We start from the raw sequence: 17,799 nt of genomic DNA, 5'->3' as shown, positions 1-17,799 counted from the left end.
TCAAAGTGCCATAATGGGAAGAAGAGAATGTAGGCGAGAAGCTTCCTGCCCCTTATCAACTTATCAACGTCCTTTCCTCTCCTGCTGCTACCTCTGCCACCTCTTCAGCATCGTCCTCCGCTTCTTTGGCCACTCTGTTGCATCCTCCCTCAGCCACCTCTCCGGCACTCTCTTCCCCCTGCCTTCTTTTCCTTCCTCCTCTGCCCATTCTCGGGCACCTCTAACACTTCTGCAGGGCATACCTCATGCCTGTACCCGTCCACGGAAGTCCTGCAAAGGTAGCAATCTGTTCCACTTGTCCTTTGAATGCCTGATCTGCAGGCTCTCTATCTCTCATGGCTTCTCTCTCACTGTGGCCACTATCTACAGGCCATCTAGCCAAGTCGCACTCTTCCTCTCTGAGTGGGCTGACCTCTCCTCCTCCCTCCTTGCTTCTACCTCTCAACTTCTCCTCTTTAGATACCTGAACATCCACATGAATGCTATTAGCCCCTCTTTGGGGCTCTTTCGCAGCCTCTGTGACTCTCTCTCTCTCTATTCTTCCCTGTGGCCCGACTCACTCTGCAGGGCACACCCTGGATGTTCTGATCTCCTCAGACCTCCCCCTCTCCAACCCTCTCACCACCCTCTCACCACTCCTCTCTCTTGGAGTGACCACATTCTTCTTTCCTCCCACCTTTTTCTCGCTACCCCTCAGGTTACGCCTACCCCAGCACTGCCACCCACCTTCTCTGTCATCCAGCCCATGAAGCGTGTGTCAGTTGAGGCTTTCGCTGCCACTTTCTCTCCTCCTCCTACATCTTTGGCTGATTCACACTCTGATGCAGCCCTGTACAACCTTCATCTCTCTATCTCTAACACCCTTGATGTCCTTGCCCCTGTCACGATCCATTTGAAGCCCGCATACAAGTGCAACTCTTGGTAGGATTCAGACCTTGCCACCCTTAAGTGCAACTGTAGGGTGGCTGAGAGGAAGTTGAGGGCATCTAGCGCACCCTATGACAAAGTGCCCTGCCCCCTGCTCCAAAGGCTTTACATACTCTCTGTCCTCTTACAGAAGAGAGCCTACATCCAAGCCAATGTCTCGGCGGCCTCCAACAATTCGGCCGAACTTTTCAAAATCTGCAAGGAGATGGCCAATCTTGTTGCAGTCTCTACCTCTCCTGTTTCCTCCCAGACTCTCTTCCTCTACCTCCTCTTGCTCTCCCTCTACCACCCTACGCCCCTCTTTAGCCATTTCTCCTACTCCTTTCTCTTCCCTTCCCCTGCTCACCCCTGACAAGGTTTCTTGAAAACGCTGATCTATGAAAGTCTTGTCAAAGCAGGTGCTCCCCTGCTCTTCCAGAACCATCAAGGACCACACCTACACCCTTGCTGCAGCCATGGCCGATTTCTGCAATCCCTCCTTTGCCACTGGAACCTTCCCTTCCCCCCCTTAAGCACTCCCTTGTGCACCCCCTTCTTAAGAAGCCCGCTGCCGATCCATCCTCTCTGGAAATGTATCGCCCGATCGCCATCACTCCTTTCCCAGGCAAACTCCTGGAAAAGCTGGCCATCTCCCAGCTTAATCTACATACTAAATCTGTTGGTTGTCTGCACAACCACCAGTATGGCTTCAGAGCAGCCAGGAGCACGGAAACCGCTCTCCTGAACACATGTGAAGACTTGCTCTCTAATCTTGACTCTAACCTTCCTTCTGTCCTCATTCTCCTTGAGCTATCCTCTGCTTTCGACAGTCAACCACACCATCCTGCTCAATCGCCTCTGCGACAACATGGGAATCTCTGGTGAGGACATGGCCTGTTTGACCTCATTTCTCACTGATCGACCCTTCCAGGTCCAACTTGGGTCTTTCCTCTCTTTTATCTCTCTTTCTACTTGTGGTGTTCCCCCGGGGTCTAACCTCTCTCTCTGGCTTTTAAACCACTATCTGGCTCCTCTTGCCCACCGAATCTCTACCTTCTGCTCTAACTTTCAGTGTTATGCAGATGACATCCACCTCTCCTTCAGGCTCCCCTCAGCCATGTCTGCTCCTTCTCTCTTACCAGTCTGCCTGTCCACAATTCAAGAATGGCGTGCCTCCAACAATCTCTGCCATAATGCCAGGAAGACTGAAATTCTCCTAATTTGGACACGTGCTCCCTCCTTTACTTTCTCACGCTGGTCGTCCACTGTGGGCCCGCTGCCGGCTCCTTCCAATGAGACTAAGAAACTTGGGGCCATCTTCGACTCCACCCTCTGTTCTCCCCTCACATTTCTTACGTCTCTAAGAAGTCACACTATCAGCTGCACCTCTTGAGAGGTATTCTTTCTCACTTTGCCCCACAAGCTCATTGTTCCAGAGCCCTGGTCCTCTCTAGGTTGGACTACTGTAACAGCATCTTTCTAAATCTACCTGCCTTTACTCTCTGCCCTTTCCAGCTTATCCAGAACAGGACTGCAAGACTTGTCCTTGGACTGAAGCCCATGGATCGTATCTTTCCAGCACTGAAATCTCTCCACTGGCTCCCTGTGGCTGCAAGGATCACGTTCAAGAACCTTTGCATCATCCACAATGCTTTCTGGGGCAAGGGACCACACTACCTTCAGCTTTCTCTTCCTAAGCATCTTCTGTCTCGAGCCCCAAGCTCATCCACCTCCGACTCTGAGGGTCAGACGCTTCTCCTGACAGAGAGTGGGGGGTAGATCTCTTGCCTCTGCTGGGGCCTCCTTCTAGAACAGCCTCCCTGCCACTCTCAAACTTGAGCAGGACCACCTCCAGTTCCGGAAGCAACTCAAGACCTTCCTTTTCACTTATGCTTTTTCTCTCCCTTGCTGATGTCCCTGACTGCTCTGCACACTGGTCATCTGGCCACCCACTGAACTTTGGGTCCAAGCTCCTACATGTCCAGTTGCCCTTGTACTGCCTCTGGGCCTCCCTTGCACTTATGGGTCTGTATCTGCAACCCTGCAGTCCCCGATTCTCTGCACTTATGAGCCACTTACCGGCAGCACTTATGAGCTACCTGCACTCCCCCCTTTCACTTCTTCCCCTCCATCCCCACACTTGCGTGATCTGAATGACACAAGGCCTAGTACGATCGTTGTTTTGTCCTCCTCTGTCCTCCCTTCCTTTTTTTGCCTAGAAACACTTGTGTACAGGCGCTTTATAAATGACTTATATCATATCATGGTCACCTTAGCCCAGATCTTTCAGGCCTTCAAACCGAAAGGCTGGTTGTTATTGCTGGATCTCCAGGATGCCTACTTCGATATGCCAACCCATCCCAAACAAAGGAAGTATCTGAGATTTTTAGTTGCGACATCCCACTACCAGTTCAAGGTACTGCTGTTCGGCTTGTCATTGACAGTCAGGGCTTTCACTAAACTCTTTCTGATGATGGGGGCTTACCTCAGGAGCGAAAGCATAAATGCCTTCCTCTAAATGGATGGTTGGTTCATCTGAGCCTGTACACTGGATATCGTATCCAAACACCAATTCCATACATGCAGCCTGTTTTACAGTTTGGGCTTCTCCCTAAACTCAGAGAAGTCACAAGTTTTGCCATCTAAGTTCCCCGGATTCTTCAGAGTGGTCTTGTACACTCATTTCGGCAGGGCTTTCCCTTGTGAGTATTGAATGGCAAACATCTTTCAGATGATTCATATCTTCTAGACCCAGAAGCTGATTCCAACCTTCCTCCATCCTGTACCTACTGAGCCTCGCATGGCCTCCTGCATGAAGATGCTGGTGGAGGGCTGGTTGTGCATGGGGTCAGTGGCTACTTCGGTGTCAGTGGTCTCATTTCCATGCCAGCATGTCTGACGTTTTACAGGTCTCACACAATGTGCCTCGAGAGCTTGTATGATGGTATCTGTGAGACAATTTACTGAAAGGGTTGTTGCTTCAGCAACCTTTACCACAAAGAACAGTGGTAACAGACTTGTCCCTGAAGGGCTGAGATGCTAACCTGTTAAACCTTAGGGTGAGTGGACTCTGGTCTCCAGCAAAATCATGTTGACTGTGAGGAACCCGAGGGCATTCTCACTTACTTTCCCCCGGCATACTCTCCTCAGGTGGCCAGGGAAAGACCATTGCTCTTATATCCTGACCTGCAGGTGGATATTTGAGGGAAGATCACCTGGGTGTAGGAGACTTGGGGAGAGGACGTCCTTGGGTGAGACATGGTATCTCCCATTCCCTTTTCACAATGAACCTTCGGTCCCAACAGCCTTTGTAGGTAACTGTCAATCCTTCCCCTTTTCTTCCTTTCAAAGTGAGCCTCAGAAATGCCATTGTTCTACTGGGACGAGGAAGAGATCAACTAGGAGGGCACCTCTTCATTTGGGCAGGATAAACACACATCAGTCTCCTCTTGTTCATACAGAGACATATCAGATCAATACCAAAACCAGGAAGAAACAACTGTGAGTTATGCACACTTCCATTCATCCACACCACTTTGGTACCGAGACGAGGAAGAGGGCCCTGGAGGAGTTCCATTGTAATAGCCAGGCATGTCCAGCTAATAGGCTTAACCATGGTCAGGAAAGTGAAATGAAGGACTTGAACCTGCAACCATTTAACAAGTCCCAGGTGAGCAAAGGACACGGCTTGTAGAAGTCGAGTGGGCTGCAGAGGAACTGGTTTGAGGGAAGCCATGCTGAGCAGGAGTGCAAAAAAGACGCCGGGCCAAAGCTGCCCGTGAGAGGGTCGAGAAGCCTGCTGTCCTCCTTGCCCGGTGTCCACAACAGGAGATGTGGGGCACCAAAGCCTCCTGATTGCCACAGGCCGCTCGTAGCTTCCGCTGAGGAAGAGCGGAGCTACACGCAGCAAGATTCAAGGACGGCGATCGCTGCTCGTTGCGGCTGCCGCAACGAACAGGCAGAGTGAAAAGAAGCTGGGAAGCCAAATCGAGACACCCGGAGGAGCGGCAGCATACCAGTGAGTGTAAAGAAGGGTACACTCATACCGGGGCACTCCAGGAGCTGGAAACAGGCATATCCCAATGCCGAACGAACTGAAAACTATTACAATTGCTATGGAAGACCAAATTGTGTGGGCTTGAATGCCGAACAAGCTGCAAAGTATTATAAGTACTTTTGAGAGTGCAACAAGCATCATTGAATACCAAACTAACTGAAAGACATGATGGGCATATTTGAATACAGTACAAGACCAAAGCAAGTGATGAGCACTTATGAATAAAGTGAAAGCATGATGGTGGAAAAGAGTGACCACCACAGAGTGAGTTTTGAGAGATACACTTTGTGGCAAAGCCAAGAGACTGCCAAGGATAATCTGAAATAAGTATTGGCCAATGACACAGGGACACAGAGAGAAAACCTGTGTTGCCAAAAACCTGAGGAATACAGATGCATAACAAAGTGCCATGGGTAATCAGTTGCATGACCTGTAATGGGTGGACCGAGTCTAGGAAAAGTGCTTGAGAGCCAAGGAAAGCAAATGTAAAGAAGCTTGTATTTTATAACAGTTGCTGAAGCGAATGATAAATACAGAAAAAGAGCAACCAACGTGAACTACTGAAAAGCCTGGATGATTAAGGAGTTATACTGGAACAGTTTTGAAATCCAGGAGATTTGAACTGATTGTAGTTTTAACGCTGGAAGAGCTTACTTCTTGGGGAAGGGAACCCCAAGACTTTGTGAACTGTTTTGAATTCTTGGACAAGGGAACCCTGAGGCCTTTTGCGAAAGGTTCTGAACTTGGGGAAGCTGAAAATAATCCAGGAGCTGAAAGAAGCTCAGAAGAATCTCAAAACTTTATTTTGAAAACTATATATTTAGTTGTGAGGGCAGGTATAGGTTTTGGACACAGACTTTCAAGTTGAACTTACTGACACATACTAGCCTTAGTTTACATTAGGTAGGGAAATCCCTCCTTAGCATATGGCAAGTTAGGCCTTACTCCATCCTGACATTAAGTAAAATAAAACATTTACTTAGAAAGGTGGATCTGAATCTGTTGTTGGTGTCTTACTTCATGATGCCTTCACATGACACATCAATTTGCTGGAGCTGTGGGCGATCGGGCTGACCCTGATTGCTTTCCTCCCCACTGAAAGGCAAAACTGTACTGGTCTTGAATGACAATACAGTGGTCATGCACTACCTCAACAAGCAGAGTATTGTGGGTCCATAGACGCTATTCAGTGAAGCAATGAGACAGTGGTTCTAGGGAAAGATTTATCTCTGACTGCAGCCCATCTCCTAGAGTAAGCCTGGAACAGATGGGTAAACTAGAAATGTGATGATCTCTCTGCATTCCTGCCAATCCCTGTCCTTCTGATACTTCTCAGGAACCTGCAGCTGGTCAGAACCATGTTAATTCTGATCACTCTGTACAGGGCCATGAGGCCGTCATAACCAGAGCTTCTGGATATGCATCTGTCATCCCTGGCATGCCATGGCAAGAGTTAAACTGCTCAGCCAGTACGGCAAGTGTTCGGAATGGGTCCTGAATGTACTCTTTTCGGCTTAGGGCCAAGCCACCACATCCATGTATGCCTGCATGTTGTGTACATTCTTGGCATAGGTGATGGGTCTTGACCCTTCCATTTGTCTTACCCCCCTGTTCATGATGTTCTGCTCCTCTTATCCCGGACAGGCCTGTAGATTGGAATTGTGAAGGGATACCTGGCCTCCATGTCAGTTTTTGAAAGGACCTCTGGGCAAGGCTCTTTAATCCCCACCTTTATGCCGTTTGTTCAGGGTTTGTACAAGTAGCCTTCCTATGCCAGTTTGTTATTGCTGCATGCGACCTGAAATGAATGCTCACTTTCTTTATGGGAGCACCCTTTCAGCCCATGCATTCATGCTCATTAAGGTTGCTCCTCCTTAGTTTCATTTTCCTAGTTGCCATCACTTCCACGGGATGGGTGAGTGAGCACCAGGCACTATATTTTAAACCTCCCTACTTGGAGCCTGATTACCTGTTGGAGATATTAAGCAGGTAATTCCTTCAAAATCATTTACATTTACCACACAGGGAAATTACTGTATTTACCAAATACTGAATTTACCATTACTGGGTGGCCCGGTAGTGTAATTGATTACAAATGATGTGGACCTTTCTGTTATTCCCCGTTTTGGAGTCACATCGAAGTCTATGGGGTCTGGTAATTACAGAGTGTGGTCAAATCCACCACACAGAAGCAGCCATCAAAAATAGTTTTGGTAATGAAACTCGAAATTTGGTGGAGTAGTGAAAAGAATTACTGGGTGATTTACCACAACCACTTTGGTGTTTTTCCAAGGAGAAGGTGACTTGAGAGTGAGACTGTCCTTCTTTCCTAAGGTTGTTAAGAACTCTCATCTCTCTCAGAAGATCCATCTTCCTGTGTTTTTTCCCCATCCTTCTAAAATGGCAGAGCGATTTCACTGGTTGGGCCTTCTGCTACTACGTCTCTCAGTTGAGGAAAGTCATGAAAGATGACAACTTCTTCGTGGGTTCTGTTGCTTCTCTTGCTGGTATGGCTGTTGCTAAACAGATCCTATCAAGGTGGGTTATCCTCTGTATCTCAGAATGCTGTGCTCAGGCTTAAAAGGATTTACCTGTGGGTCTCAGTGCTCATTCAACCTGAGGCCTGGCTGCCACCTCTACTATGTAGAGTGGTGTCCCAGGCTTGGGCACATGTCAAGTGGATACTTGGGCTTCACTCCATGTTTGCCAACACTACTGCCTGGATTCCCAATCTCTACAGGGCACTCGCTTTGCTTAGTCCCCCAGAGTTTTCTTGCTGAGGTGGTGTCTTCTTGCTCTCCTGCGTCATCCAAATGTATGTACTGCTATGGGTATACAGTACTGAAGTTATGAGGAGCTGCAGCTCCATATATAGTGCCTCCCACATCGTGTCAGGTGGGGGGCCCATAAATGGCTACAAGCAAAGATGTGCTGCCACGTCCTGGTTGCAAAGAAATGTCTGAAGTCAGCTGGCTCTGTAGATAAAATATCAACAATGAGGACGCTGTGGGAGGAACATCCATCAGAAAGAACAATACCAAAAGGTAAGTCATTTCTTCTTTAGCAAAAAGTCAAGTTGTGATGTTATTCTAATGATGTTTCTCATTCTAATGTACTGCAGAAGCAGTAAACTACGTTGTAAGGTCATTACATTCACAGATGCCGTATTTTGTGTCAAACTTCATTTTAAATAGTAAACAAAGAAGTATTATTTCTTTTTTCCAGAGCGCTCAAGTTATCCACAAGGAACAATAATGGTAAGGTTTCATGATTTTTGTCGAACTGTCTTAAATGCAAATGTATTGTCATTATTGCATTGACTAGTGACAGTAGAAATCCGACTATTGGTATGCTTGATTCATTGCTCAAGCCTTTCCATCATCAGATATCTCCGCAGAAGGCTTGAGGGCTATCAGTCTACCACCCTCCTATGTGAACAATATGCTGTATCTATCTTGTATCTATCTTGAGAAACACTTCATTTGATTTCCAAATGCAGCATGAAAAGGTTGTTGCCATTTTGTATAGGTATCGTGTTGTTGAGCTTTATGTGCATTCATAGTGAAGGCCGATGTGACCTAACCAATTAATGTTGATGGAAATTCAACAAGATAATATTTTTGCCCAGACACCTCCATTTGCTATACCAATATGAAAGCAATGTATGGGTAAAGTTTTACATTTTTGTGATTATGATAACTTGACAGGTACCCTATCTAAGGATTTCTTTGTCCTTCGGCTTCCTCGTTATTTCCCCATCTACAAACCAATAATCTGAGGTTAGTAAATAATTGTATGTATACCAATAAACATAGCTATACTAGTTGTGTAAAGACCACGTGCAGCTCCATATCTGTTTCTAGGACACAGACGGGTCAGTGGTAAGTGCGATTCTGTCAGATGCACGCATTGTATAGTCTTGCGTCCACACATAATTTACTGCCGACTTGCACAGCAATCCAAAGATTTGGGTGATGACCTAGATGATGTCACTGATCTTGCCAGCACTCTTTCCAAATGCAAGACTGCGCAGCATTCATTTATTTGCATGAGGAGGCCTCACTTTCGATAGAAAGATTTGCAGTGATCTTTTGTAAGATTGTTTTATCTGACTCTTAAGAGCATATACATCTTGTTATGAGCGAGTGTAACTCCCAGAGAGGCACCTTGATTGAGTGATGTTGATCCCATTATCTCGGAGTCTGATGAACCTGCAAATTTCAAGAGTATGGAAAAACCTCTGTATTGGCACTTCCATGATAATTACTTGTAGACTAATTAAATTACCTGATCCATTCCGATTTCTGTGATTCATGCTAAAAGCTGCAATACGCCAGTTATCAAAATGATCATATCAGTGCCTCATTGTTTGCCATCACTTCGTAGAAAGCTGGGAATCATTTTTGGTAGATAAGACCTCTGCCAATTGAAGGAAATTGATATGCCATCTTGTAAATTCTGTTGTACAAAAAGAGAGAAGTGACATTAAAACCTGGACTGGAGATGAGGCAACCGCATCAACCATATCATTTAGAGAAGACCCTGAAATAATTCATGATGGTCGCTCCCTCTATTTACATGAGAGGCAGCACATTCCAACAATAATTGTAGGTTTGCCTTAAAAATCTCCATCCCTACTAGCCATGCGCGATCAGTGGTCATGCTTAGGTGTCCTGCATGAAATAGACAACCTGGCTTAAGATCTGCAATTTCTGCTATCTGTTTCCTAACACTAATCATGCCTCTTAGATCTGCATTTAAAATGCAAGCATGCATTTACTTGTAAATAAGGTGAGAGCACAATGGAGACATCAGTACTATATGGTGTAACCACAGGCCGGCTCTGCTAACGTACATTTCTATATCAATATATGTATTTATTAATTGAATTTAGAGAGCACTTATCTAAAACATACGATCTAGGAAACTACGTCATAGTGAGCGGGTTCATAACAGCATACACACATTATACCAAGCAAATCAGTACTAAGAGTACATGGTACAGTTAATAACAGATGCATAACTCATTTTTCAGACAGGTCTATGAGAGATGTTTTGACTCATTCACTGAGGGCCATTTTTGATGGGCAGGTTTTCGTCCTGCCATAACAGATAAACAGACATAAATGTTACTTCAATATAAATATAAGCACATACATGTATTTTTTTCAAAGTCTATCAGTCCATTTGCAGCTTTCACCTCTTTTTTAGAAGAATTCTTTCTCGAGCCAGTGCCTCTGACCAATAAAGAGTTCTGTCTAAACCAATGTTCAATCTTTCCAACATTTCTTTCCACAGATCAGAGATCCGGCACACCAATGCAATGAAAACAGCTTCGCAATTGACTCAAAAATTATAAAATATTATTCTGCTTTAAAAAAAATAATTGACATGAGTTTTAGCGAGTCAGAATCATGCACTCCAAATGTGTTGCCAAGGGGTATCTTTGATCCCCATTTTTAATTGCTCTACAATGTTTGTAGCATACACACAGTAGAGTATATGTAAAGTTTGGAACAAGGACATAAGGCATATACAACATATGCAGTAGTGCAGGTTACATGTTTATTAATATGCCAGGCTCTTTTCATGGTTCTATATTGAAAGGATTTTGTATTTTCACCCGTTGCACAGGCATTCCAAGTCAAAAACATGAAGAAAACTTTCTTCAACTTGAAACAGCCTCTATTCCCAGATTTTGGGGTGAAGTAAATAGGTGATCAAAAATGTTTAAAACTTGGAGATTTTGAACAAGTCTCAGAGATTATTTTCCCATAATCAGAGCTATGACATATTTAACTAACATGCAAATATGTGCTTTGTCGCTTCAGTGAGTGATAAAGCAAATCTGCTCTCTGTGTCAAACTCTTGCTAGCATATGAATCCAACATGTGCGATCTAATAACTTGTCTAACCTCATCTAAATTGTTTAGCAATACATTTAGATTTCTTGAAAAATTCGGATACTCTACTACACTTTTTTTCCCTCGCAAAATGTTGCCATTGGGAATGATTTTGATCAATTTGTCGGTTTACGATACCATTTGCAATAGAATTCTTCTTCTGATATTGTCTAGAGTAAATTGATTCTCAATTGAGGTGGCAATATGCATTTTGAAATTATTCAGATTTAGTATGTGTACATATCTGTTCAATTCTTCTTCTGTTCCTTACCATACTAAGAGGATATCATTGATATAAGTAAGCCATAAATATGCCCTGTCACAACAATACCCATTTTCAGAAGACCAGGCCTTAGCTTCCTCCCAGCAACCCATGAAAGGATTGTCATAAATTGGTGCAATGCAAGAAGGCATGATTGTGCCCCATTTTTGTCATTACAGCTTGTCGTTGAACAGAAAGATATTTTTTTCGAAATAATATATTTTAAGTAGCATTTTTATATGCTGCATATAACAACCAATATATAACATTTCTGCCACTGTATCCTTTACAATTTACACATCAAATTACTAATATCTTTAACATATGACTGTAATTGCTCAAGATGAGGCAGTTTGGGTGTACTTGGTTTAAAAAATGTGTCCTTTTCACATTTAGCCGAATTTATATTGGTCGTTTTTTTGTCAAAAATGCGGGGGGGGGACCCCCTGCAAACTCCCACACCCTATTCCCTTACCCCACCTCATATATATATTTAATTAAATTTGTAAAAGGTCATATGTTTTTCGAACAAGTAGGCTAATACAGATGATGCTTTAGTAAATCATCTTAATACATTTATTTTACAATGTCACGGATGGATGCTAGTCTAGGCCCACTCAGTGGATCTGATAAGCTTTTTTGTGCCTTCATCAAAAAATAGATAGTAGGGATAGTCTGTGCACTGCATTTAAAGAATTTAATTTATCAACATTTTTGCCAACTATATAACAGCACATTATGTTTATTTCTTATCAGAACCATGTCACTCCTGACTTTTCGTAACATGTCTGATCTGTTAATTGTCTATTAATGTCCCCTAAATATTGTTCAACATTCATCACTGTGGTAGCTCTTCCTTATCTGTCTTAATAAGGATGTCTGACTCATTCTGTAACCGGTTCACTGCTGACCTTTGCACATGGGTACCATTATCATGGCTCATCAACCTGCTTCTAAGATCAGTAAATTGCCAATTGACTGATGCTGATAGCTCTCCACAAAACCTGCACACAATCTTGATTTAGCTTTTACAATATAACCTCCGATTCAATTGGTTTCAACACTGTTAAGCACATAAACCTTCTTTTTTGTTGGGGCCTATTGTTGGTTGGCTCGATGCTGGTCCATGTGCTAGGGAACATAAAGTTACTAAGGCTAGTGCCTCATTAATCATCAGGGGACTAGGTTCTGAATTTTTATGTGTTATGGGGATACTATACTCTGTTTAGTTGCAAACACTTTTCGAGTTTCAAATTGAAATGATATTGAAATGATATTTAAACCGATCTGCCCTCGTATTGGTAAAGTCAAAAGGAGAAGTTTGGCAAAAAGGCAAGTCCAGCATTAATGCTTCTAATTTCATTGACTCAATGATTTCTTATATATCATAATATTGGATTACATGATTGTTGATTGTGAAGAAACATGATGTGGCCAATTTAATCGAGCATGCCAAAAACAATGAAATTCTATGCATTTACTCAAACGTTATGAGAAAAAGGTGCCTTTTTTTAGTTGCTTAAAATGGGGAATATTGATATCTCAGAATGGTTTGCTTCAAGTTTGTACATCTTATATGAAATGACCTTGGAACATTCACCTGCATTCCCTACTTAAATTAAATGATGTCAAAACATACACCTCCAATCACAACTTAAATTACATTAGCTCAACACATATTTATGATTGCTTATATAGCGCACACCACAAAATGAAATGCTGCATACACCCACGATATTAAAATCATTACCTCACAACTCCATTTAGTCTTGATATCATCTTTCTACACTTTCCAAATGGCAAGTAACAATCATAGTCCAAAGACCAACCAGCACACATACAACAGCAATATACAACCAAAATACAAAACACTTAACTCCTGAACGCATACATATATTAACACCAATCCAAATATAGCAGGTACATTTCGGTTCCAACAATGTTGCTTTTAATGTCGTTTTTATTTTATTGTATATTTACTATTAATGTTACTTTTATGTTTATTATGTGAAAACATTTGTTGTACTTCCAAACTTTGTAGACTTTACTTATTAGTTTGATAGTAATCCTAACTGTTTTTTAGTACATATAAATATACATACATATATATTTATGTATATTCTAGTGTACTGAATTGACACTTTCGTCAGTTACATGACACTTACATAGGAAGATGAGAACATTATTTTCTCTGTAACGTATGACGTCTTACATGTAACAAATGTGGCAAGCAGCGGATCTCCCCAGATTTGAACAACCCTCATGCCACATATGGTATGGTTTCATGAATTCTTTCATGTAAAAGAAATTATTGTTTATCGACCCAATAACTCCCACCCCATAAAATGAGAGAGATTCACTTTTGAAATTCCAAAAATATTTCTATATATTTGGACATGTACTGTAGGTTTGGAGTAAGATCATCTGTAGCTCTCTGTTAGCACAAAAAAGACGTGCAGAGACAACACAAACATAGGTGACATTATTTCAAAAATGACCATCCTTTACCTGCCTCAGCTACTGCTAGCATGTAAAGGTGAAGGAGAGAATAAAGCATTAGGTCTGGAGCGACCATTCAGTGATTGATAAGATAGCGAAGATCATTCGATCGATCGATAGATAAGATAGATGGATAAATGGACAGACTCATGCATGGATACAAACACCAGAGATGAGACCCACAGTGATCTGACCATGCACCAGAGCCCCAGAATAGATCAGATACCAGCCCAACGCTTTGGAAACCAAAGATCCAACCTTCACAGAGCAGACTAGACCAGGCTCCAGAATAGCATAGATGGATAGGTAAATAAGATGGATGGATGGATGGATGGATGGATGGATGGATGGATGGATGATGGACGGACGGACGGACGGACGGTGAGACAGACAGGCAAATACAGATTCCAGAGACCAGACCCACCGGGACCAGACTAAACTCAAGAGATCCAACCAGAGGTCACACCAGCGCAATCAAACAAGACCATGCCTAAGACCGTACCCTGGATAACAGAACCAGACACTGGATACTAAAGCAGACTCTAGATATCAAAGCAGACCCTAGATACAGAGAATGCCCTGGATACCAGAGTAGGCCCCAGCTACCAAACCAGATTCCACAGACCTAATCATGTCAGAGAGGCCTGCCATGACCCATAGACTTCTTTAGACCCAACCAGACACCAGAGATGAGAATAGACCTGAACAAAAGAACAGATCAGACCCTAGAGACCCTGAGCCAAGGCCAGAGAGCCCAAAGGTGACAAGGCCAGAGGCAAGTCAAAACCTCAGCCAGATCAATGCCACACTTGGAAAATTGTGGGGACATTCCACGCTGATACAGGGACTGAGTTCCTGTGGGGGGGAGGGTGTGTGACAAGAGAAGGGTTGTTAGCATGTCCTCTCTTTGAGGATGGGTTTTGATTCATGCTTGTTCATGTGCCACCAGATATGTGGAGCTTTTCTGCCAGGTATGCTGTTGTGCTACTTGTGAATGCTTTGTAGATGCTACTTGCAGTCTTGAACAATATCCTGGCGTGGAGAAGAAGCCAATGTAGTTTGCATAGGACAGGATGATTCAGTTAAATTTCTGTGCACCCATAATAAGACTTGCTGCAGTGTGGTGGACTGCTTTTAGCGGAGCTAAGTGAGCCTCTGGGGGCCTCATTAGGAGGACATTTACCCCCATCGATGTGTGAGACCACAAAGGCCTGCACAACAATCATGAAGTCCTGCAGAGGGATGAAGGGTCTGATTTCTTTTGAAAGGTGGAGCTTTGGGGCCAGGCCGTTGGGGCATTCTTGGCGATGGGTTTCTGGAAGGGCAGGCTGCTGTCAATAGTGAAGCCTAAGGATTTTGCAGAATCCTAGAGTTGTGGATCAAATCCTTCTAGATGCATATCATTGAGCCATTGTTGGACAAGTTGTTGTTTAGCAGGGGGACCGATGAGGACTAATTCAGTTTTGGATGGGTTAAGTTTGAAGTAGGCAGTTGACATAGAGGACTGGATGATGGCTAGGTAATTGCAGAGACAACTGATGGCATGTGGGCATGTTACTCTCAGGTACAACTGAGTAGTGTCCACGTATTGGTGGATGGCTATATCGGGATCTTTGGGGAGTGTGTCTAGAGGCTCCATGTAAACTTTTAAAAAGATTGGTGAGAGGATGGAGTCTTCAGGGACTTTGCAGGAGACTGGGAGTCAGAATGTGATGTATTAATCTGGACATGCTGGTGTCTGCCCGAGAGGTAGTAGGTAAACTAATTAAGGGCAGTGCCAGAGAATCCCATCCTGCCGGCAAGGAGGGAGAGGAAGATGCAGTGGTCTACGGTGTTGAATGCAGCCAAATGGTCAAAGAGCATGAGGAGGCATGCGTTGCACTTATCCATGATTTAGTGGGCATCATCCGCCACCTGAATGATGACTGTCTCAATGCTACACTTGGGGCAGAACCATGACTGATAGGCATTTAGAAGGTGAAGTTATTCGATTCTGGCGTGTAGTTCTGAGGTAACTACTTTTTCCACGATTTTGCCAATGAACGGGAAGTTCGTAATAGGCCAGTAGTTGGCTAGGACATCTGGGTCCAGAGTTGGTTTTTTCAAATGTTGTCGTAGGAAACCAGTCTTGAGGGTGTCCAATAATGACCATTCTGTGACCTTTAATGATTTAGGACCATGTTGAGCACCAGGCCCATCATTTGTTTTATAATGGAGGCCGGGATTCTGTTGTAAGAGTATGAAGTAGGTTTGAGGGAGGCAATCCTTTTTAGGAGGTCCGGGGAAGAGAGAGGAAAGAATTTGGTTGAGAGGGGCTGTCAGCATGCTGGGGTGCAGGGCATGCTAATGCTGTGGGCAGTTGTTTCGTTGAGCCCTCGGATTCGGTCTGTTTTTCAATAAAAATCATGATTTTCATTGTCAGGTGAGGGTTTGATACAATGCTTTACTACTTCAAAGAAGGCGTTGCTCCTGTTAGAAGCTGCTGCAGTGATAGTGGAGTAGTAGGCAGCTTTTGCCTCAATAATCAGAATTCTACAGTTGGCACAAAGATTTTAGGTTAGTAAAGTCTTCAGGGTTACGGTTTTCGTGCCACCTTTTCTTTAGGGCTCTGATTGAGCGTTTGTTGGAGGTGAGCTCGGGTTGTACCTAAGGGGTGTATGTTTTGGTCTTAGCACTGCTGATTTTTTGGGTGGTTTGAGTGTCCACCGGTTTCATAGTAGAAATGTTAAAGGATGCTAGGAGGACTGAGGAATTGCTTGTTGTGCGGATATCTGCAAAGTTTGCTTCCATCTAGTTGACCATGATCTGAGTGAGTGGGTGTCTAGCTTGACCTTTTTGGGCCATAGTTGAGTGGGTGATTCATAGTGGGATGACAGCGTGGCCAGACTAGTCGAGTGGGATAGGGTCTGAGCAGGTGATGAGGGGTTGAATGATATATAGAGCAATCGAGGGTGTTGCCTTCCTCCCCATCTTCAGCCTGTTGTTCTGTCCCCTATGCATTGTGCCATCAAAGGTCTTACACATCTTGAATCTGTAAGAATGCCACCTTTATTATACTTCCTATATTCACACCTTCCCCATGAGCCATTTTTGCAATTCCCAACTGAACACATATGGCATGTGTTTCTCTAGCTCCAAAACTAGCTTATCTAGTGACATTCCCAACATCCATCGAAACTGAAACTGTGTCAAAGGCATTCTACTGCAATGTAGAAAGAGGTGTAACCCTAATGTAGAATTGGTAGTAGTAATGCTCTCCAAGAATACCCAAAGACAAGTCCTGAACCCTTTCCTGCTGGACCGCTTTCTATTGTTCTAATGAAGTTGAACCCACACCGGTAATATGCAGCGATCACAAGGCATCAAAGAGAAAACTGTGAACTTCTTTTTTCAGGTATTATGTGTAAGGGTCCAGAAGTACGAGTCTGACACAGTGGTGGCAGGCTTGTTGGCAAGGACGTTTATTTTAAAATAAAGAAAAGGAAAAACCTATCCTACCCTAATTCTATGAGGAGTTGCCCTACCTCGACAAAACACTAAGGACTTTGTCAGGTTGTCTTGTAACGTAATAAGTCCACCATCCTGTGTCCAAACCTATTTCTGTCCCTAACAACAAACGAACTAAGCAAAATTGTGTGTCTTCTCGACCCAGAAGGTGGATTCTCTCTTTCTGGATGCAGATCTTTAAAGTTCAGTTCGTAGAGTGAGAGCACACCGAATGACTCTTCAAACACAGTTCTCAAGTATCAAAAATGCTGGGGAAGTCTCTTCCCCTTGTTCATATCTTCAATTCTCAAACATAGTGGTAAGTCTGGTTCACTTTCCTGTCAGACTTAACTGTTAACACTTTTAGCACAAAACATACCTTCCTTACAAAACTGTGTGTGGGGGGGGGTCTCTTCCCCGGGTGTCTTCTTTCAATTCGGAACTTGCCAAACTTGACTATTAAACTCATAAAGTGTCTCTTACTTTGTCAGTAGGTCCACAACCTCTTGTTTCTGCTTCTTGTGTTTCTCTTGCTCTTTCACGTGGGTCCCAGACCTCGACCTGCTTTGGGCTTCAGCCCATTGATTATTTGTTCCTTCACTCTTGTGTGGGTCCTAAAGCTTGTGCTTTGCTTTTGTGGGCCTTGCCCAACTTCATATGGGTCCTAAACCCTGGTGTGTTTCTTT

The 17,799-nt window shown here is 43.8% G+C and overlaps 1 protein-coding gene across 4 annotated transcripts in view; it reads left to right on the top strand.

Moving 5' to 3' along the window:
- Window positions 1–17,799, top strand: part of MTA3 (metastasis associated 1 family member 3) — a 1,736,304-nt gene that overhangs the window by 1,432,713 nt on the left and 285,792 nt on the right. For all 4 annotated transcript variants that reach the window (XM_069608476.1, XM_069608475.1, XM_069608474.1 and 1 more), the window contains one exon: window positions 8,189–8,220. In XM_069608476.1, coding sequence (XP_069464577.1) covers window positions 8,189–8,220 — 32 coding nt within the window. The remainder of the gene's footprint in view (window positions 1–8,188; window positions 8,221–17,799) is intronic.

The sequence above is a fragment of the Ambystoma mexicanum genome, chromosome 4q (genome assembly GCF_040938575.1).
Source record: "Ambystoma mexicanum isolate Mex_15411 chromosome 4q, UKY_AmexF1_1, whole genome shotgun sequence".
NCBI lineage: Eukaryota > Metazoa > Chordata > Amphibia > Caudata > Ambystomatidae > Ambystoma > Ambystoma mexicanum.
The sequence above is the reverse complement of the archived record's forward strand: the minus strand, read 5'-3'. Positions and strand labels throughout refer to the sequence as shown.